Source organism: Nycticebus coucang, chromosome 1 (assembly GCF_027406575.1).
Source record: "Nycticebus coucang isolate mNycCou1 chromosome 1, mNycCou1.pri, whole genome shotgun sequence".
Taxonomy (NCBI): Eukaryota; Metazoa; Chordata; class Mammalia; order Primates; family Lorisidae; genus Nycticebus; species Nycticebus coucang.
Window position 1 is genome coordinate 159,745,282 of NC_069780.1, and position 22,388 is coordinate 159,767,669.

The window sequence follows — 22,388 nt, forward strand, 5'->3', positions numbered from 1 at the left end:
GACATATTGGGTTAAATAAAATGTTAAAATTAATTCCACTTGTTTTACTCATTGAAAGTGGCTTCTAGATAATTTATAAATAAGTGGCTTGCGTTTACAGCTCCGCATTATATTTGTATTGGACAGCGCTGGTAAAGATGAAAAAGAGGGGGGAGTTGTATTGAAAGGTAGTACGTTTTCTTAAAATTTCTGGAGGGGAAGAGATCGAAACTTGGTAAATGTAGGTGTATCTACTGTACCAAATACGTAGCGAGAATCAAGAGGTGAGGGCAGAATTTTGATTCTGTTTCTACGCCCCTCCCCCGCCGCGCGGAGCTTCTCCCGGGCGCCCCCTTCCACCGCATTCCGCGGCGCGGCCGAGGCACTGAACGCACCTGCGCGCCCACCGAGGTGCACGTCGGCGAACTCTGCGTAGGGTCCACGCCCCTCCCCCCGTGTTTTTATTTTCCTGGCATCAACCGTCAGTCTCGCACTTCTCTACAGAGAACCATCGAGTAGGTCGGACTCGCCTGGGGTAAGCGTGTCCCTCGTGCCTCCAGCCTCGCCCCGGGAGGTCAGAAGCCCCTCAGCCCCCGCCCGAACTCGGCTGCTGGCGGGTGGTCCCGCGATGAGACGCCGCTCTCCGGGCGGCCTAGCGGGCCGCGGCTGCCAGCCAGCCAAGAACGGGAGGAGACGCGGCGGGTGCGCCCGGGGCCTCCGGGCCGCGGGGGGCCGCTGTGACCCGCCTTCGTCCCCGCCGCGCCGAAGGCGGGGAGCCGGGTTTGGAGCGAGAATCGGAAAGCGGAGGGAGGCGTGGGGGGCGGGCGCTCTGGAGCGGCGGGTGCTCGGGCTGCCGTCCGCTCCGCCTGAACCACAGAGCAGCCGAGCCGGGGCTCGCCGCCCTCCTCCTCCTCCATGAGGCCCGAGTGAGGCGCAGCGGCTAGAGCCGGCCCGCGGCGCCTTACCCCGCGTCCTATCCCGAGCAGAGCGGCAGCGGCCCCTGGAGGAGGAGGAAAAGGAGGAGCATGTCGGACGGTTTCGATCGGGCCCCAGGTGCTGGTCGGGACCGGAGCCGGGGCCTGGGCCGCGGAGGGGGCGGGCCTGAGGGCGGCGGTTTCCCGAACGGAGCGGGGCCTGCAGAGCGGGCGCGGCACCAGCCACCGCCGCAGCCCAAAGCCCCGGGCTTCCTGCAGCCGCCGCCGCTGCGCCAGCCCAGGACGGCCCCGCCGCCAGGGGCCCAGTGCGAGGTCCCCGCCAGCCCCCAGCGGCCTTCCCTGCCCGGGGCTCTCCCAGGTACGGAGCAGCTCTAAAGGACCCTGTCGTCCCGGGCCAGCGCGTGCCGAGGCCCGGCGCGCTGTCTTCTCACCCTCAGATACCCGAAAGAGGTCCCCAAGGGACCCGCGTGTTGCAGGGTAGGGACGGGCCTGGAACTGGGTTTGGAAGGTGGCTGCTGGAATCCTTTGTGCGCCCCGGCTGGGGGAGGGGCCGGGTGCGCGGTCTTGGAGTTCTGTTGGGGGAGGAAGTAAAAATCCCCTCCCCCGCCGCAGCCCACTAGATCGAAACCCCAGGTGAGCAACCACCTCTTTTTCACCAATTCCTTGAAATTAGAAAGGGACAAAAGCTCTCTAGCGCTCACTTAAGGGGCAGGTATGTTCATAAATGAGCTAAAGCAAATCTATTGTTCCTTTTTACAGGCTCTGTGTACATATGTTGGCGATAACCTTAAATTTCATGATGGTTTCTATTTAACTCTTAACCAGCGCTTCCAGGCGGTTTTTCAGTATATAGCAAGTTGCTGTACAAAGGAATGAATGCAAGTGACACCTTTTTTTTTTTTCTTTGCAGAGCAAACAAGGCCCCTGAGAGCTCCACTTAGTTCACAGGATAAAATCCCACAGCAGAACTCAGAGTCAGCAATGGCTAAACCGCAGGTGGTTGTAGCTCCTGTATTAATGTCTAAACTGTCCGTGAATGCCCCTGAATTTTACCCATCAAGTTATTCTTCGAATTATACTGTAAGTACACCTTTTTTTTCCAACTCTGGGTTAATATTTTTGAATAATGTGGTTATTATTTAATCTGAGCATGGTCATGTTTTCTGTACTACACGTGAAAACATTTTGAATTCATTGAACTCATGAGGAAACAGCTGATTCAAGAATGTATTTTGTAGTTACATTCACAGTATCAGCATCTAAGCTTAAGATTAGAAATTCTTGTCTGTTTCATTCACTACAGTATTTCTTGCTTCTATAGAGAATGTATAGGCTAATCTGATCTAGTCAAGGATGTTCTTTATTTTTTTGTTTTATTTTATTTTATTTTTGAGACAAGTCTCACCGTGTCACCCTGGGTAGAATGCAGTGGCATCACAGCTCACAGCAACCTCAAACTCTTGGGCTTAAGCGATTCTCTTGCCTCAGCCTCCCAAGTAGCTGGGACTGCAGATGCCCACCACAGCGCCTCACTATTTTTGTTGCAGTTGTCGATGTTTTTTAGCTGGCCCAGGCTGGGTTTGAACCCACCAGCCTCAGTGTATGTGGCCAGCACCCTAACTGCTAAACTACAGGTTTTGAGCCAAGGACGAAAGACTAAAATCTTTTCCCAAACTATGGACAACCTATAGAATTGTGACTAGGCAAAGTTGATACTTCATTTGATTTTTAGCAAGATAACAATGCACATTAGTGACTTTGGGATAAATGAAACAGTGGTTTTGCTATAAACTAATTATGAGGTAGCTTTTTGAATGCTGAAAAATATACATCTGGACTCTTGTTTTGAGTAACTGTTATGTTAAAGCAGAAATATTTCTGGTGCTAATTACGTATTGTATGCAGAAATGTTAAGAGGTTTAGATAGTGTTTTACATAGATATAGAGAACTTCTGAACTTTCAGACTCATCTTTGTAATGTAACTTTAAAAATTGGTCACATTTGGGGCCAGCGCCCTACTCTGTGAGCCACAGGCCCCCGCCCATATACTGGAGGTGGCGGGTTCAAACCCAGCCCTGGCCAAAAACTGGAAAAAAAAAAAAAAAAAATTTGGTCACATTTTTCTTAAATAGCAGAAAGCGCAAAGCACAGTTAGAATATGTGGAAAAGAATTTCTCATGCTGGGTGAACTCAGATGAGTAAATGCATAGGGATTACTTGTAGAGAAGTAGAAGAGAATCTAGATTGAAGAAATGACTGATAATACCTTAGCATAAGTCCCATCTTTTCTATCTTTAATTTAATTATAGCGTGCAGTCAGGTACATAAGGGTTAGCTCGAAGTTTCACAAAGAGAACATTCAGGTAACTAGCATTCCAGTCAAGAAATGGAACATAATGTACCCCTAAAGCTCCCTTTGCTCCCTTCTAGTTATTAAGTCCAAAGGCAACCACTGTTTTGACAAGTTTTACCTGTGTTCATAATTTGTATGGTTATACAGAATATATTCTTTGTCACTGGTCACTGAACATCAAAATTCATGTTGTAGCACAGCAGTTCTCAACCTGTGGGCCGCAACCCCTTTTTAACATTGGAAGTACGTTGTGGCATTAGGAAGGTTGAGAACCACTTTTGTAGCATATAATTAAAGGCAATTTATTTTCATAGCATTCTACTGCATGAATATCATAGTCCCGTTTGTCTAAAACATTGGATAGCTTCTACTTTAAGGCTATTATGAATTGCTGTTCCTGTCTATGACTTGGTGGATAGATGCTTTTATTTCTGTTTGGTGTATACCAAGGAGTATTTCTGGGATGGAAATAGGGTAGTTGGCTTTAGTAGAAACTGCCAAGAAGTATGTATTTCTTTTTCCTTTTTTTGCCGTTTTGGCCGGGGCAGGGTTTAAACCTGCCACCTCCCGCATATGGGGCCAGTGCCCTACTCCTTTGAGCCACAGGAGCTGCCCCGCCAAGAAGTATTTCAAAGAGATTATTCCCCTGTATACTTTGAGCAATATATGATTTCCGGTTGTACTTCGTGGCCAGTACTTAGTATTTTCTGCTTAAGGTTAACCTTTCTGGTAGTGGTTTTAGTTTGTATTTCTCTTATAAATCATGGCATACCTTTTACCTTCTTTCTTTTTCTTTTGGTTCACCTTCCAAATTTGATAGTAAAAGTATGGAAAGGCTGTATTTCATGTTTAGATAGTCCACTCATCTTCAACTATATAGTAAAAAGTTTTGGGATTGGAAAGGGAAAGGTGTAGGGATAGCAGGAAGATTTGGAGTGAAAAGAGCCATCTATCATGTAAAGTAGAAATGAAAGCATCTTGGATTCTTGCCAGAAGGTTTTGTTGAACTCAGATAGGAAAAGAACCATTGGAGAATTTTGAGTAGAATAAATTGGTTAAGGTTGCTTGCCTTCTAGCAGCTGCAGTCTCCTATTTGTTTTCCTCCCTGTTGATTAGACCTATTTTATGGTGGGACTGATAATGATAATTCTTTTCACAATTCTGTATCAGCTATTTTTGCATAGAGTGACTCCTGGCCTATAGAGCAATGTGTAAAGTCATGTTAGTCTCCTTATTTTTATTCAGTGTCATTTTTTTAGGTATTCTTTACTATTCTCTGGTAGATAAGCTCCTTCTATGCTCAGTGCAGACCAGACTATGGCTAGGAAGGCTTTGTGGCCTCTATAGTTATCTTTGGTCCTGGGTGGGATCTGTTTTTTATTAAAGTTGTTTTAATTAATTACCAATATTTAAATATTGTGAGTATTTTCTGGTTTCTTTTGAAATCATAAGATCTGGTCATAGCGAATGGACATTTTATTTATTTATTTATTTATTTTAAGAGAGGGTCTCACTATGTTGCCCTTAGTAGAGTGCTGTGGCGTCACAGCTCACCGCAACCTCAAACTCTTGGGCTTAAGCGATTCTCTTGCCTCAGCCTCCCAAGTAGCTGAGACTACAGGTGCCCGCCACAACACCCAGCTATTTTTTGTTATAGTTGTCATTTTTGTTTAGTTGGCCTGGGCCAAGTTCAAACCTGGCTCCCTCGTTGTATGTAGCTGGCACCGTAACTACTGTGCTATGGGTGCCAAGCAAGGACTGGCATTTTAATGGAGCAGGAATTGGCTGAAGCTGACTAGAGGCAGTTCCTTCAGACAGTTTTGAGTTATAAGTTACTCCCTGACTGACTTTATTGATTTGTAACCCTTCTAGATTCTACCGGCATTCAGGCTTGCCACACCTTCTCTGGAATGATTTCCAGCCTTACCAGCTTACTCCAACATTTACCCTCTGTGAAAGCTAACAGCTTTTCTCAATCCACTCAGTCATGGAACAGCAGCATCTTTAAGTTCCCCCTTGGACTCTTAAGATCTTGTCGTGAGGCAAACTTCTTACAGTAACTGTAATCTAAGGTGAATTACATTCCGTTACTCATTCAACAAATAGTTATACGCTTATGAATCAAGCAATGAAGATACAGCAGTAAATAAAATGGATAAAAATTCTTGTTTTCATGGCGTCTTTCTCTATTCTAGTGGTATCCTGGCTTAGCTTCTAGAAATCTTTTTGAGTCTGCATTGGTTGAACATTTGGAAATCTGTTTGGGATCCATGAGCTAGGTCTGCTCTTAAGAATTCATTCTTTCAGCCTTTATGGTAGTCTTTTTCTGTGCATGTTTAGCTTTTTCAAGGATCCAAGCCCTTTTATCTCCAGTCCTCCTTCTAATCCTTCTGCTAAAATTTCCTACTTTTCATGCCTTTTTTTTTTTTTTTTGAGGTGTTAAGTAGGTATTGTTCTTTTCCTAACAAGATAAATTATCTTTCCAATTTTAGTTATGTCTGTCCTCTAGAACAGGCTTTGTCCTTTTAACCCTAACCTACTCCCAACACCCATGGCTGTGTGGAGATGATGACTGGGGACCTAGACTGGGGAGGAGCTCTTCCTCATGGGCAGAGGCGGGGCGATGACCACATCATCCTAGTCATCAGAGTTGACATCATCCACAGGTGGAGGCACCAGGGGTCCAGAGGGAGAGGGCACTGCAGAGCAGGGTCCTAGGGATGCTGACTCCCCTAGCCTGTCCTCATCCTCCACAGCCTCCCTGCTGCTGGCTTCACTTTCTTACCAGTGAATGACTATATCCATCTATTCCTGGCTGTTGAGTCTTCTCAGATGAACAATTACACCTTGTATGTTTAGTCACAGTTCAGAACCAAAAATTTCACATAGGAATTCATAAACTCTTTAAGAGAAAGTCCCACCACCCCATTTGTGAAAGTTTTTTTCTGAGAGCATCCCCCATTAAGTTACTGCCCCATTTTTCTCCTTTCAGTACTAATATCCAATAGCTAAAGTTATTCACTGTTGGTACGACTGTACCTCTCAGTGTTCATACCTCTGCAATCTAATCCCCCAACTGTATAGATACTATTTTTGCAGTAGTTACTGATGCTCTTCCAGTTTTTAAATCTATTATGCTCTTAACCCTCAGCCTTTACTTTGAACACAATATGATTAATTCAGTTTAAAAGTCCTGATGTTTCAGGACTTACGCTAGATGCCAGGGACCTTTTTCATCTATCAGAAGCACCTCTTGTTTTTGTAAGAACTGAGTATCTAAGAGTATAATTTTGTAATTCTGTTGTCTATGTAGTCTCTTGCCTGCCCAAGATTCCAAGATTCTCTTCCAGATTTCAACCTAAGAATTAATCCTGTAGCATTTGATATTAGGAATACCTCTTGTCACCTCTCCCTTTGGCTCCATTGGCGGTACTCATCCTCTTCCTAACTTATAGATCATTCTTTCTCCCTTCACATCAGCCCCCAAGGTTCTGTCTTTTTTCTAGTTTGTTACCTACTTTGCTAATCCTGCCTCTATCCCATAGAATCTTACCATCACCTTCCTATGTGCTGATAATCCTGAAATCTAGTTTTTCCTCTGAACCCCACACTTGGGTTTCCATTTGTTTGACATCTTCATAAGGATCTCCATTCAAATGCTGGTATAAAATGTATGCAAATACAAGAACCTTTTGCAAGTCTCTTGTTCGCCTGAGCAGCTAATTAGAAAGAACTTGGTTGGGCGGTGCCTGTGGCTCAAGGAGTAGGGCGCCAGCCCCGTATACCAGAGGTGGTGGGTTCAAACCCAGCCCCAGCAAAAAAACTGCAAAAAAAAAAAAAAAAAAGATAGAAATTGGTGGTGTACTGACCTGCCTCTGTCCTATACCCTTACCCTAGTTTAGTCCAGCTAGCTAGTCTTGACAATTCCACCATCTAAATGATCAGTTTCCTTTATTCCTACTATTTTGGATTAGGTTCTCATCTCTTTACAACAATGTATACAAATTCCTACCCCGAAAAGTGCATTATCTAATTGATGGTTGTACTCTGACATAGAATTCTAAGAAAAATAAAGCTTCAATGTTCCTAAATTTGAAAGCCATTTCACTCTGCATTGAAGACTGAGGAAATTTGTACCAGGTATTTTTAAAGTACAAGAGAACTTATGCAGGCTTTGACTCAAACACATTGGCTTGCCTATCTGTTCAGAAGACTCTTTGCTCCTTTTTTTGCTTAAAATGATGGGCTCTGGTTCCTCTATTCTGCTATATTCAGAGCAGTTCTACTTTCCTCTTTTACTTAAAAGTTCTGTTGACTTAAGATTGAAAATTAGTGTTCTAGATAACATTTTTGCCACAATGAACAATATCTGATAGAAGGAGAAAATAAGTTGGCCCCCATAGCTCAGTGAGTAGAGCACCAACCACATACGCTGAGGCTGGTAGGTTCGAGCCCAGTCTGGGCCAGCTAAAACAACAATGGCAACAATATAAAAGAAAAATAGCCGGGCATTGTGGCAGGTGCCTGTGGTCCCAGCTACTTGGGAGGCTGAGGCAAGAGAATTGCTTAAGCCCAGGAGTTTGAGGTTGCTGTGAGCTTTGATGCCACAGCACTCTACCCAGGGCCACAGCTGGAGACTCTGTCTCAAAAAAAAAAAAAAGGTAATTAGTTTCTTTAGTTGGAACATACAGACTTAACCTTTCATTATCATTCATACTGGCAGGATAATACAAGTCTGTACAACTGTCAACTATATATCAAAAACTTAGTTTTTAGTCATGAAATTTATACATATGTAAGTTAAAATCAAAGATATTCTGAATATGTACGTTTGTTATGCTTAACTGCTTTCAAAGTTTTGTAATAAAAGCTCACTGTTAGGAACATCTCCTGAATTCAGAGGTAGTACTATTGTCCCTTGTTTGTCTTTCCAGAAATTTTTCTCTGCTTATACAGTAAATATTTTTTGAAAGTTGTACTAACATATGATACTGCACTGTTTTCATTTGACACACTATCTTGGACGTTATTTCTGTCATGATAATATATGAAAATATATCTTGTTTTCTTAAATGTGTATATGACATTCCATTATGCAGATACACAATAATGTATTTAACTACTTGCTTGTTAATGTCAAAGTTGGTTTTTAAGCCTTTGTCAGTTACTGAGTATAGTGCAGTGGTTCTTAACCTTCCTAATGCCATGACCCTTTAATACAGTTCCTCATGTTGTGGTGATCTAATTTTATGGCTGGGGGTCACCACAACATGAGGAACTGTATTAAAGGGTTTGCAGCATTAGGAAGGTTGAGAACCACTGGTATAGAAGTTAAAAGTACAGGCTTTCGTGAACTGTCCAGGCCATGAAAAAAATTAAAAAGTAAATAAAATTATAGGCTTTCTGTGCTCAAGTCCTCAGTTCTTCTAACTGTATGGCCATGTACAAATTAAGCTAGTTCATGGTCCTTCCTTGCTCAAACTCTCCCTCCCTCCTATTTGCCACTGCCTTAAGAGCCAGCTCCATAGTGTGGGCCTGAGGACCTCACACAGTGTCCTTATCTGTCTCATTAACCTCAGTAGCTACTGCCCATCCTTGGATTCTGTGTTCTGGTTCTTCGTTCTCAAAGGTATTAGGCCAAGTACCTACCTTCTCAGGGTCTATATATTGCATTTCACTAACACATAGAATATCTTTCCTCAGATACTTGTATGGCTGGAATTTTCTTCATCTCTGTTTAGATGTTAACTCTTGAATCTTTCCCTGACCACTTCTTTTCACGGTTTATTTCAGAGGCTGAATGTGTGTTCCATCATGGAGTGTGAACTTCATGAGAGGAAGACTTTGTTTGATTTATTTATTCTCTTCTCCCCAAAATTGTCTTTGTTACTTAGTAGGTTCTCAACTCAGTTTTGAATTAATAACCAAGGTAACTTAACTGTTCTGTGCCTCTTTTCTTCTGTGCAGGAGGGAATAGTAATGCTTACCTAGAAAAGCTTAAATGAGATGCACGCAGTCATGTTGTCCATCACATATGTTACAGCTGGTGACTATTAGGGTACCATCCTAGGTGCCAAGAAGTAGAGCTTTTTACTCTATTTTTGTTTTTGGTTTTTTTTTAGAGACAGAGTCTTACTTTGTCACCCTCCATAGAGTGCTATGGCATCACAGCTCACAGCAACCTCCAGCTCTTGGGCTTAGGTGATTCTTTTGCCTCAGCCTCCTGAGTAGCTGGGACTACAGACACCCGCCACAATGCCCAGCTATTTTTTTGTTGTTGTTGCAGTTTGTCCAGGGCCAGGTTTGAACCCGCCACCCTCGGTATATGGGGGCCAGCGCCCTACTGACTGAGCCACAGGTGCTGCACACCCAATCATTCTATTTTTGAATGCTTTCTATACTCTAGCCCCTTTATATATAAGTGCATGGCTCGTGCATTTGAAATATGTTTCAATATTCTGGAAATTTAAGTGTTATTAATTTGAACACTTTGTGTTTTACTGTGTATTAGTCAGCATTCTAGGAAGATTTATTCACTAGCTCCTTTAATCCTTAGTCATAACTGTAATGTTATGAATAGCAAATAATTTCAAAATTAAGTTGTTTTTTTCTTTTGAAACAGGGTCTCTATTGTGCAGACTTGAGTACAGTGACAGAATCATAGCTCACTGTAACCTTGAATTCCTGGCTCAAACAATCTTCCTGCTTTAATCTCCTGAGTGCTGGGACTATGCTGCATGGCACCACACCCAGCTAATTTTTTTTACATTTTGTAGAGACAAAGTCTCACTAAGTTGCCCAGGCTGGTTTTGAACTCCTGATCTTGAGTGATCATCCTGCCTCAGCCTTCCACAGTGCCATTACTAGCGTGAGCCACTGTGGCTGACCAACATTAATACCCTGTCTTATAGTAGAATGTTTAACTTGGTTTCAAATGTGTAATCAGACCAATTTAATGTATGTGATTTTATCTGCCCTTCTACTCTATGAATACCATTTGAACATAAGGGTGTGCTAATCTATTCCTACAGCTGGTTTTATTCCCTGAGTGCCTTTCATAAATACATGCAATTGTGCTAAGTATCACTTCATTGTCTAAAGAGATATAGAAATTATGCAACATGACCCCTAAATGGTGGTTAGAGAACCAACAATGGAGGAACTGCTGGACAACTGGATGTGTTAGTCTGTGTATTAAGACTGTGTTCATCTGTAACATGGAGCTTTTCTAACGGTATTTCTGCCGTGTGTGACTTTTTTTATGCATTCACTAACTTTAGGACTTAACCCCTTCACAAAAATTCTTCTGTACTGTCGTCAGAACTTTCTTCATGTGGTTTCTCATTTGACTCCATTTGGAGTCAGGCAGTATATTGTTACTAGCTCCTAACTGAAACTTAATGCTTTGGATGGAATTCTAGGCATTGAGAATGTAAAAGCTCTGGTCTGATAACTTTTGTAAAACTCGTCAGCCTCTTGCCGTTAATTAAAAAGTTGGGAACCTAGCCAGGCGTTGTGGCGGGCGCCTGTAGTCCCAGCTGCTTGGGAGGCTGAGGCAAGAGAATCGCGTAAGCCCAAGAGTTAGAGGTTGCTGTGAGCCGTGTGACGCCACGGCACTCTACCCGAGGGCGGTACAGTGAGACTCTGTCTCTACAAAAAAAAAAAAAAAAAAAGTTGGGAACCTCCAGAGGTTACAATTGTGGAAACATTAGTTGGAAACTGCTGCTGCTCTCAAGGTTTATTAGAAACCTGAATGTAGCCGTCAAAAAGCCTCTAGTGCCAACAGTGTCAACTTGTAGCCCATGAGCTGCATGCTGATTTTGTGAGGACATCTTTTGCTTATCTGTGGTATTGGATATCATGAAAAGTATACAAGGACTTTTTTTATTGTATAAGCAGCTTTTGTTATTGTTTGTGTATTTATTGTGTGACCCAAGATAACTCTTACTCTTCTGATGTACAGCAAAAATGGTTGGACATCTCTGGTTTATACCTTGATGAAATCTTACAGTTACTCTAATAGCCTCGTGCATTTCCCTGCCTTTGGGGATTAACAGATGAACAAACCTAGTTAGGTTTTTTTCTTTTCAATATATTATTAAAAGTTGTCAAGCATCTATAAGAATACAGAGAATAGTATGACAAATCCCCACAGCCTCAACAGTAAGCTGCATGTGGCCATTCTTGTTCTTAAATCCCTAGTCCATGCTTCCGCTCTCATTTTGAAGAAAATCCCAGATCTTACTTAATTCATAAATCAGATGCATAGTTTTGATGGTGGTATTATAGTGTAATATTGGTTTGAACTTTATTCCTTAGCCATCTTAAACCTGCTAGTTGTAGTGGCTCATGCTTATAATTCTGCTTCTTGGAGGCTACTTAGAGGCTGAGGTGGGAGGATTGCTTGAGCCCTGCAGTTTGAGACCAGCCTGGATATCAAAGCATGACCCCATGTCTACATAAAACAATAAATAAAGTTAACTAGGTGTGGTGGCACACGCCTATAGTCCTAGTTACTCAGGAGGCTGAAGCAGGAGGATCACTTGACCCTAGGAGTTAAAGGCTGCGGTGAGCTCTAATCATAACACCCAAACCTGGGCAACAAAGTGAGACTCTGTCTCTTAAAAAAATAAATAAATAAAAGTCTGTCAAAAACCAGAAGATAATTCCCTATCTAGCTAAATGGAAGCCTTTCTGTTGTTACAACATTTCAGATATTAGGCAAGGGAAAAAAGATAGCTCGGTGAACTTTATTGAGGAATAACATGTTTTATCATGTGAAGGTAAATGCTAGAGACAGGCCACCTCCTGTTTGTTGCACGGATTAAGAAAATTTTTAATTTTTGATCCATAGGAATCGTATGAGGATGGTTGTGAGGATTATCCCACTCTGTCAGAATATGTTCAGGATTTTTTGAATCATCTTACAGAGCAGCCTGGCAGTTTTGAAACTGAAATTGAACAATTTGCAGAGACCCTGAATGGTTGGGTCACAACAGATGATGCTTTGCAAGAACTGGTGGAACTCATCTATCAACAGGTGGGTTGGCTGATAGCATGGAATGATCTTTGGATAATTTTCGTGAAGCCCAGCAATGGTGGCTACTCCTTGAGGATGCCAGGTTCATGTTCACCTGCCTCCACATTTGATAACTCTTTATGGTTCCATACGCATTCTAAGTCTGTTTTGAATAAAATCCCTGGCTAGAACCAGGCTGAACTGCAAATTCACCTCTATAGGCAAGGCTTTATATAGATAGCATTCACCTGTATAATAGCCAGTGCTCTGCAGAGGCAGTATAGTATAGCATTTGGGCACTTAAGAGGAAAGATACATAAGTATTGCACCCACCTTCCATTTTATAGCATCTTTAATAGTACACAAAAAAGACTGATTCTCTTCTACATATTGAATTATGTAGCATTATTGGGGTACAGGAGGGAAAAAATTATGAGAGAATTTACTTGCCTCATAAATAGGTCTTTTCAAAAAAAGACCACAAAGCATCCTGTCTTGAGTCATTAACATTTCTACTTCACTTTCTATTACAATTTAACGGTTTAGATTTTAATTCATTAAAAATCTGATTTAGTCAGTGGCAATTGTTTCATCATATAATATTTAGTTATAATTCCAACATGGTCATTGACCCAAATGCTATTTTAAAGGTGAAAAATGCAGTAGGAAACACTGGTTTTTTTAAGACAGAATGTAAGGTTAGTTTGAGACTGGCCAATAACAGTAGTTAATAAACAAGTCATTAAAAGAGCAACTAAAATTTGGAATATAAAGAATGGTGACTATAATGCAAGTTGATAGTTACAGCCTAACTAATGTTTCATTTGGCTACTTTTCCAAGCTATTCTGGACTGTTGCTGAACCCCAAGATTACTTGGCTGGCCAACTCTCAAGTTTTAGGCAATGCCTAAGAATTTTAGGAAGTTAGAACTGCTCTGTTTGTCCTCATTTCTATTTTCTACTTCTAAATGGATTGAAAAGGAGTATGAGATAAGAAAATAGAAGAAATACTCCTTTGTTTTTCTATAGGTTCAGTTATTCACTGCTACATGATTATGGTTCTTCAGGGTTGGGCTGGGGAAGGGAGGGTCTGTAATCTGACAAGCTACAGCTGTTTCTGTGTTAGTCTCAAAAACCTATTCTTTATTCAAATATATACACAGTATTCTTTAAAGTTTTTTTACTCTGCAGTCAATGATACATAGATTTAGCAACTGCTATTAAGTTTTCTTGAGATTTATGGAAATTTACTCATAGCAACTAACTAAAGAAGACTATTGTAAAAGATGGCAGATTAAACATACACATTCAACTTTGATCCCTTCCCAAACATCACTAAAATGACAGTATGGGGGATTTTTAAAAAGCAGAATCCCATAAGGACAGAAGGGAAAGGCAATAAAAACACTATTTTGAAGACTAGAAAAGCAGATGGGTGAATAGTAACTGACTTGGGGTGTGTGTGTGTGTGTGTAATATGGTGGAATTCCAAGCCACTGGAGAAAGCTGAGAGTCACCCTGAAATAACATGTAGACTCTCTCAGGGGCTCTAGAATAAGGATGGAATGAGACTAAAAAGATTGCTTGAGGATCTAAAAAATTAATACCCTCTAAATCTTGCACTGAGCGACCAGTTTGAAGTTTTATTGTAACTTTTCTTGATGTTAACAAAGGAGATACTCCACCAAAAAAGAATTAAGCTAAGGATGAAGACGTGGAAACCAAGAAATGGAATTCTACATGAGAGGCTAAGTGATTCATCCAGATAATGGTTGAAAGGACATCCCAAGACAATAGCCACATGTATAGCAATTCTGGAGCAACCAGGCTTTACTTGAGTAGGTAGGAAGGCTCATGGAAAGACTTCTTTGATGAGATGAGCATACCTGCTAAGTTTGAAGATATTGAGAAGAAATTTACAAACTAGTGAGTTCAGGGATAAATCAATGAGAAGTATGTGAAAATACAGTAGAAAAAACTGTCTAGGGAAAACAAACTTATGCAAAAAGGTAAGATCAGTATAATACTATTCCAGCTACAAATGGAAACACAATCAATAAAATCATGGTTTAACCATATTGGTAGTTGGAGGGAGTAGGTGGTAGTGAAATAGGGTAGAGTTAAGCAGAGTGAAAGCTAAAAGCTCATTTGTGGTGGGAAAAACTGTAGGTAGCATACCCTGTATCTGACATGCCTGAGACCAGTACCGTTTCTGATTTTCTTCCGACTTTGGAATTTTGCATATACAATACATAATGACACTTCTCAAGGTTGAGGAGGCTTGGAAGAGTTTTTTTCCCTTGGTGATGCTGAATAAAACTCTTGTGTGTCCATGTTTGACTAACCTGTAATGTGAAGTCGGGTGTAGAATTTTCCACTTACGGTATCATGTTAGCACTGAGAAAATTTTGAATTAGGTATGGTCAACTTGTAAAAAATAACATCTAAACTGAAAAAGCATGGAGCATAGAGATAAAGAGGTTAAAATCTTTTTAGCTAAAAGACCAAAATGTGGTTTGTGGGAGTAAAGTTTGGGTATAGGTAGGGAAGTAGAAAACTGTTGAATAACAAGCCTCATAGAGAACTTCCAAGTCTTTAAATTGTGTGCATGATAACTTTAAAGAGAAACTAAAGGAAAATGGACAGTGCCAATAATGGGGAAAGTATGAATTTCAAGTCATCTGTGGCACTGGGTATACTTTCAGGAAAAAAAATCAACTTTTTTCCCATGATGTGAAATGTGTTGGGGTCCCCTGTAAGCAAGGAAATCATTAGTAATATAAAGGTCTGATAACTATAAAGCACTTCACATGTAGTTAACTCATCCTTTGTGGTTGCAAGGTATTAGTCCTATTCCCATTCTGTACATATCTTTTTCTTTTTTTTTTGCAGTTTTTGGCTGGGGCTGGGTTTGAACCCACCACCTCCGGCATATGGGGCCGGCGCCCATTTTGTACATATCTTAAGAGAGGTTAAGTGACCTGTCTAAGCTTACCAGACCTAATAAATAGATCCAGCATGGGATTGGCAGGGTATCCGGCTATTTGTTAAGTCTGAATTTTGTGGTTGATTACCTTTGTGAACTTAGCCAACTACCTTAACCTCCCAGTATTTGTTTTTTTCACCTAATATTATTTGGTAAACTTATGTTCTCTGCTACTTAAAAACTGCAACGAACTTCTTGAGTACTATTGTGGCTACATCATATTCTTTGATACACAGTGTTTTTTCCGCAGTCTTTTTTTAAATAGCTGTTTTAATTTCTCCTGTATCCCAAGTGTTTTGGAGTGTTTTTTTAAGTGTTAATCTCATGGCAAGTATCCTTAGTTACCTCTTTAGAAATCAAACTGAAGTGAAGCTCAGAGAGGTTTAGTGACTTCCAGAGTCATGAAGCAGCACACCAGGGAATCTTTTCTGGACTATTAGATGCCAAAGTCTGGGCTGTCCTGCCCCTGAGAAGCACCACTAATCAATATTTTGACAGCTACTGTTCATAATTATCACTATGCAACTAGACTCATGTACAAAGTTTCTGCAAAAATGGGTTAACATCAAGAGATATCTATTTGCTTTCTGATAACCTCAGGTAAATGGGGATGAGAGGAAAAATTTTGTCTTAAACGTTTCTGTACTTGTGGTTCATGATGTAATGTTTAGGGGGAGAGTGAACTTAATATCTTATGCATAAGAATCAAAAGATTTGTAGATGGTCAGTTTTGACAGTGAAAATGATTTTTCCTCTTCAGAATGTTGTTGTTCTTAAGTGTTCACATTAATAACAATGTGTCATACAAAACTTTTCTTTTTAAAAGGCTACATCTATCCCGAATTTTTCTTATATGGGAGCTCGCCTGTGTAATTACCTGTCCCATCATCTGACAATTAGCCCACAGAGTGGCAACTTCCGGCAATTACTACTTCAAAGGTCAGTGTGAATTTGAAAGTAAAGGAAAAGTATTTCTAAATGTACTAGAATTTGACTATTCCTCTTTTCTAAAGACCCTCTGTAACTGCAGGTTTTAGGGCAGAATAGGGTGGCCTATTTGCATAATATTATAAGTCTATAGTCAAATATTGGTCTTTTTTTCTGAAATGGTCTCTTGAGGTTTGTGTTTAGAAGGCCTTTCCTTTTCTAAGGTCTAAAAAATGATCAGTTATGTATTTCTATAGTTTTGGTTTGAGTAAAGACCTAATTTTACTTAGATTAGAATAAAAGTGAATAATCTTTTTTTTTTTAAGACACTAATTCTGTCACCCTGGGTAGAGTGCCATGGCATCATAGCTCATAGGAACCTCAAACTTTTGGGCTCAAGTGGTCCTCTTGCCTTAGCCTCCGCAAGTAACTGGTACTACAGGTACTGGCAACAACGCCCAACTGTTTTTAGCAACAGTGTCTCACTCTGGTACCCAATTTGGCCTCCCAGAGTGCTAGGATTACAAGCATGAGCCATTGTGCCCAGACTCCAATGAACTTTCGAATTAGTGTTTGAAATTACCTTGTTGGTACTTGTGAGAAATTTAGGGGATGATATTGAACTTATAAGCTTATTTAGGGAAAACCTATTTTCTCATTATTTTAATTATCTTCAATAATGAGATTGTCTTCAAATTTATTGTTTGTTCATTAGTTCTTTAAAGATATCTTTGCTGGGTACAGTGGCTCATGCCTGTAATCCTAGCACTCTAGGGGACCAAGGTGGGTTGACTGGTTGAATTCAAAAGCAGCTTGAGCAAAAACCAAGACTCCATCTTTACTAAAAAAATAGAAAAACTGAGACAAGAGGATCTTTAGAGCCCAAGAGTTAGAGGTTGTTGTGAGCTGTGATGCCATAGCACTCTACCCAAGGTGACAGCTTGAGATTCTGTCTTAAAAAAAAAAGGAAGATACCTTTAATGGCTTCCCAGTATTCCTTTGGGTAAGCTGCAGTGGAACAGAATAATGATTCTAAAAGTAGACTGCAGAAACACTAGAAAATTAAGTTTTTGATGAAAAGATAAATTGTACCTGTAGCATAACTGGATAGCCATTGAGGAAAAAAACAAATTCCTGTCATACAAGTTCCTGTCTTACTCTTTATGCCAAAATAAATTCTAAATACATCGAAGACTTAAAAGTGAAATGGTAAATACTAAGGGGGAAAACTGGAAATTAAACAAATCTTGGGTTGGTAAAGCCCTTTTAAGTAAAACACAATACTCTTAGGCCCTAAAACGAGATTAACAAATTTAATTAACATATAGATTGTAACATTTGGGGAGGAAAGCATAAATTTATGAAGTAAAAATTGAAAGATTTATAACACATGCCAATTGGCATGAGCTCATTTACCTAATACAAAAAGAGGAGGCTCTTAGGAATGAGTAAGGAAAAAAAGACCTATAATTTAACAGAAATACATACTTGGAATGGCCTTAATTGGTATAGTTTGGAAAAATAGTTTGGACAAAGTCTAAAAATACCTAACCTTAGTTATAATTAAATAAACACGAAGTATAAATTCTGGAAATAATGCATAGTTGGTACAAAGTAGGTAAGATGCCAGAAAAGTTCATGTATCTTCTTATTCCCCAGAGTTACTTAGAGACTAAATTAGGGCTAAAACCCTGCCTCCACCCTAGGAAATTCTGATATAGTTGGATGGAGGTGGAGCCAGGGCATGGTTTTTTTTTTAAAGCTCCCCAAATGATTCTGTTGTGTAGCCATGATTGAAAACAACTCTCCCAATTCTGACTCTTCATTCATGTGTGTTTCTATAGTACTATAATACTATCAAAGATTCTAATGTGGAAGAAAGCTAATGATACAACAAGCAAAAAGCAGAGCATAATTCTACATACATTGTTTTAATTCCAGAATGGAAGTTACCCTCATAGCAGTTACCTAAGTGTTGCATTGGAATTATAGGTGGTGACTTGGTTTATATTTTTCTGTTTTAACCTTCTTAAAATAAATATGTATTGCTTTTTCATAGTATTTAATTAAATCTTTAGCTTAGAAAGGTTTAGTCTTTCACCTACGTAGTCACCTACGTAGTATAAACTTGTTACTTTTGCACACTATTATGTCCTAATGTATAGACAGTTACAGCAATTTGCAAAACAGAAATTATTTGACCTAAATTCTTACCTGCAAAGTTGTAAAGGTGTTTTTGGATGACTGAGTTGGTATTAACTGATCTCTTCCAATGTTAACCATCGTGTTCTATCTATAAATATCCCAGTTTTTTTCCTGATGAATAATATGTACAAGAAGGTAACATATTTTACTACCTCTGACTCAGAGGAACTCAGTTAATATAGCTTATAAGCATTGGAATTGGCTACATCATCATAATAAGCGGTGCTGGGTTCATGGCTGGCTGACAAACTGACCCAAGGCAAATTCTTGAGCAAGAGGTGATTTCTTTTTTTAATAACAATTTTTTTTTTTTTTTTTTTTTTACAAAGCCAACCTAAACTGTGGCTGTATGAGAAAGCCATTTGGTCTCAACAGCTCTTTTTTCTTTTTTTTTTTGTAGAGACAGAGTCTCACTTTATGGCCCTCGGTAGAGTGCCATGGCATCACACAGCTCACAGCAACCTCCAACTCCTGGGCTTAAGCGATTCTCTTGCCTCAGCCTCCCGAGTAGCTGGGACTACAGGCGCCCGCCACAACGCCCAGCTATTTTTTTTTTTTTTTTTTTTTGGTTGCAGTTCAGCTGGGGCCGGGTTTGAACCCACCACCCTGGGTATATGGGTCCGGCGCCTTACCGACTGAGCCACAGGCGCCACCCTGCTCTTTTTTCTTTAAAAGAAAAATTGTCCATTTAATATGAAATGACTTTCCCAGGGTTTTCTCATCACCTTATCAATAAAGATAAATAACTTGCCACCAAAACGATAAACTTTCACTGTCTATTTTAAAAATCCACTTTAGTAGCCAACATCATAATTATACTTAGAAAAGCAGTGAGAGTTTGCTGTGATTAATTTAGGTGCTTTGTAGTACTATGACAGTAAGCTCCAAGAGGATTCATTTCTGTTATCTCTGAGGCAGATGGACCAGGTCAGGGGAAAATAAAGCAAGGAAAATTCAGTTGTTTGAAGCCCTCAGTCTACATTGGAGATAGTGACCACATCAATTGCTTTCTATGTTGTAGGTTTAATTAGGAAATTATTGTCTCACTTTAAAACTTCTCTGATATGTATACTGGAAGTCAACCATGGTAATGGGCTTAAGAATTCTTTTTTTTTCCCCAGCTTAGTGGGAGGCTGTCTATATATATTTAAAGATCTGTTTTAAAGTTCTAGTATTCAAAGACATTTTCAAAAGGATGATTTAGGTAAAATCAGTACTTATGAAAAAGCCTGTAAGACAAATATGGTGAGGCTTTTTTTTTTCCTTTTTTTGGTCCCAGTATGCCATGAGCCTCATGACACTGTTGCTTAAACATTCCCAATTTGATAAGAGTAGTCAAAAATAAAAAACAGACTTCTTGAAACTGGAACTCTTGGTGTGAAAAGATGATATATATTTTAGCCTCTACAATAAAAAGATTTTATAAGTCACAGACAGTCAGGTGGTTGGGACACTGTACTTGCCTTTAATTGCTGTGGACAACTAAACTAACAAAATGGTCATCTTGTTTGATTATTTTTTAAAAACTGAGAATTACAAAAGAAATATCTTCATTAGATGTCGGACTGAATATGAAGTTAAAGATCAAGCTGCAAAAGGGGATGAAGTTACTCGAAAACGATTTCATGCATTTGTACTCTTCCTGGGAGAACTTTATCTTAACCTGGAGGTGAGAAATTTTTCTTTTAAATGCTAACAAGGCCTGAGAACATAAGTTGATGTCAGTGAGGAATTTGTAAGTCTTCGTGTACTTTTAGGATGGTGTGTTTTACATGTATAGTTTAAGCTTTTGAAATATCAGTGATACCTTTTGAGTCTTTGCATCATAAATGTTAACACATTAGTATGTTGTCTTTCAGGTCGTGGTTCAAAGCAGCTTACGCTGCAGAACACAAAGTTTTCAGTGAAGAGAAGAAAGGCCAGAGTTTCTGGCTTTTTGCCCTAATTGACCCAGAATAGTTTCTTTTAAAGTATTTTTTACCTTTTTTTTTTTTTTTTTTTTTGAGACACTGTCTCATGTTGTCACCCTCAGTAGAGTGCACTGGTGTCATAGCTCACAGCAACCTCAAACTCCTGGGCTCAAGCAGTTCTCTTGCCTCAGCCTCCCAGCGGATTATAGGTACCTGCTACAGTGCCTGGATATTTTTTAGAGACAAAGTCTCACTCTGGTTCATGCTGGTCTTGAACCTGTGAGCTCAGGCAAGCCACCCACCTCAGCCTTCCAAGTGCTGAAATTATAGGCGTGAGCCACCACACCCGGCCTTTACTACTTTTATTTATTTACTTTCTTTTTTTTTTGAGACAAGAGTCTCCCTCTGTTGCCCTCAGTAGAGTGCCATGGTGTCACAGCTCACAGAAACTCCAAACTCTTGGGCTTAAGTGATTCTCTCACCTCAGTGTCCCAAGTAGCTGGGACTACAGGTGCCCGCCACAATGCCTGGCTGTTTTTTATTGCAGTTGTCGTTGTTTAGCAGGCCTGCGCTGGGTTCGAAACCACCATCCTTGGTTTATGTGGCTGGCACTGTAACCACTGTGCTACAGGCACCAAGCCTACTTATTCTTTTTATTATTCATTTTTTTTTTTTTTTTTTTTTTTTTTTTTTGCAGTTTTTGGCCAGGGCCAGGTTTGAACCCACCACCTCCAGTACATGGGGCCGGTGCTCTGCTCCTTTGAGCTACAGGCACTGCCCTACTTATTCTTTTTAATTGACAAAGTTATATCTGTGATGTTCACCATAATTTTTACATGTATACAATGAAATGGTTAAGGCAAACTGAATTTTTTTGGGTTTGCTTTGTTTTTTGAGGCAGAGTCTTACCCTGTTACCCAGAGTAGACTGCCATAGCGTCAGCCAGCCTCACATTAACTTCAAATGCCTGGGTTTAAGCGATCCTTCTACCTCAACCTGTCAAGTAGCTGTGCTAATTTTTTTTTAGTAGAAGTGGGGGGTGTCTTGCTATGTTGTTCAGGCTGGTCTCCCAACTCCTGAGCTCAAGCAATCCTCTGACCTCAGTCTCCCAGAGTGCTGAGGGGATAGGTGTGAGCCACGACACTGGGTCCCCAGTCAAGCTGTTTAATCTGCATTACCTCACACACTTAGTGTGTGGGAAGAACACTTAACCTTATCCTGATTTTTAAGTATATAGTAGTAGTCATGATGTACGATAGATCTCTTGAACTTATCTTCCTGTTTATTGGAAATTTTGCATCCTTTGAAAACATCTTCCCAATCCTCTAACCCCCGAGAATAGTTCTTTTGTCTTATTTTATATATTAATCTTCCACATAAAATTAATTTGTACAGAGTCTACAGCCAAACATGTTTGTAAATTTAGCTGGTACACTTTAGTCAAGCATGTTTATTACTAGGTAGTAGTAGTGCTGAAAAATGCTATATAATGGATTTGCCTGAAGTTTTTTATTAGTAAATCTCATGTAGGTTTATACCTCTTAAACCTTGACTTGAAGTTAATATCATAAACATCGTAACATCAGAAACATCATTAACATGCAAATCCACTGCCAAATGTGTATCTCAGCCAATGTATCTGAACAATCTGTCCAGTCCAGGATCTGTTCCTTTTTATCACAGGTGAAATCTCATGCCTTATGTTTGTTTAGTCTAATTTTTATATAATCCAAAATCAGAACTGTCTAGAATGTGCCTTAAATGAAGAGTCATTATAGGAATGCTGTTGAGCATTTTCTGTATAGTGCCAGATCTGTGGGAAGTGTAAAGGCATCATTTCTGCACCTCAGATTTCTCTACCAGGTTAAGTAAGATATGTATGCCACTCTAATGCAAACTAGAATATATTAATTTATTATAAAAAGCAGAATAAAATGCTGTGTTTGAAGAAGGTAGTTGCCTAATAAACCAGAGAATGCTCTATAAAGTAGTGCATCAAAGTAGGCTGAAATTATCCTGACCATGGGTGTGAATAATGGAAGTTAAATTTTACCCACAGTTTCCGCAGTTTTA

General features: G+C 40.1%; 1 protein-coding gene across 3 annotated transcripts in view; it reads left to right on the forward strand.

Annotated features, from left to right (window-relative positions):
* Nucleotides 1–355: 355 nt before the first annotated feature.
* PAIP1 (poly(A) binding protein interacting protein 1) overlaps nt 356–22,388 on the forward strand; it is a 34,349-nt gene continuing 12,316 nt past the window's right edge. Inside the window, exons 1-5 of one of the 3 annotated variants that reach the window (XM_053591125.1) lie at nt 356–514; nt 1,825–1,994; nt 12,123–12,308; nt 16,100–16,212; nt 19,963–20,074. In XM_053591125.1, the coding sequence (XP_053447100.1) occupies nt 1,896–1,994; nt 12,123–12,308; nt 16,100–16,212; nt 19,963–20,074 (510 nt within the window). In that variant the 5' untranslated portion in view covers nt 356–514; nt 1,825–1,895. Of the gene's footprint in view, nt 515–745; nt 1,273–1,824; nt 1,995–12,122; nt 12,309–16,099; nt 16,213–19,962; nt 20,075–22,388 lie in introns of those variants that run through there. The other 2 variants (XM_053591116.1, XM_053591108.1) reach the window with 2 other exon arrangements.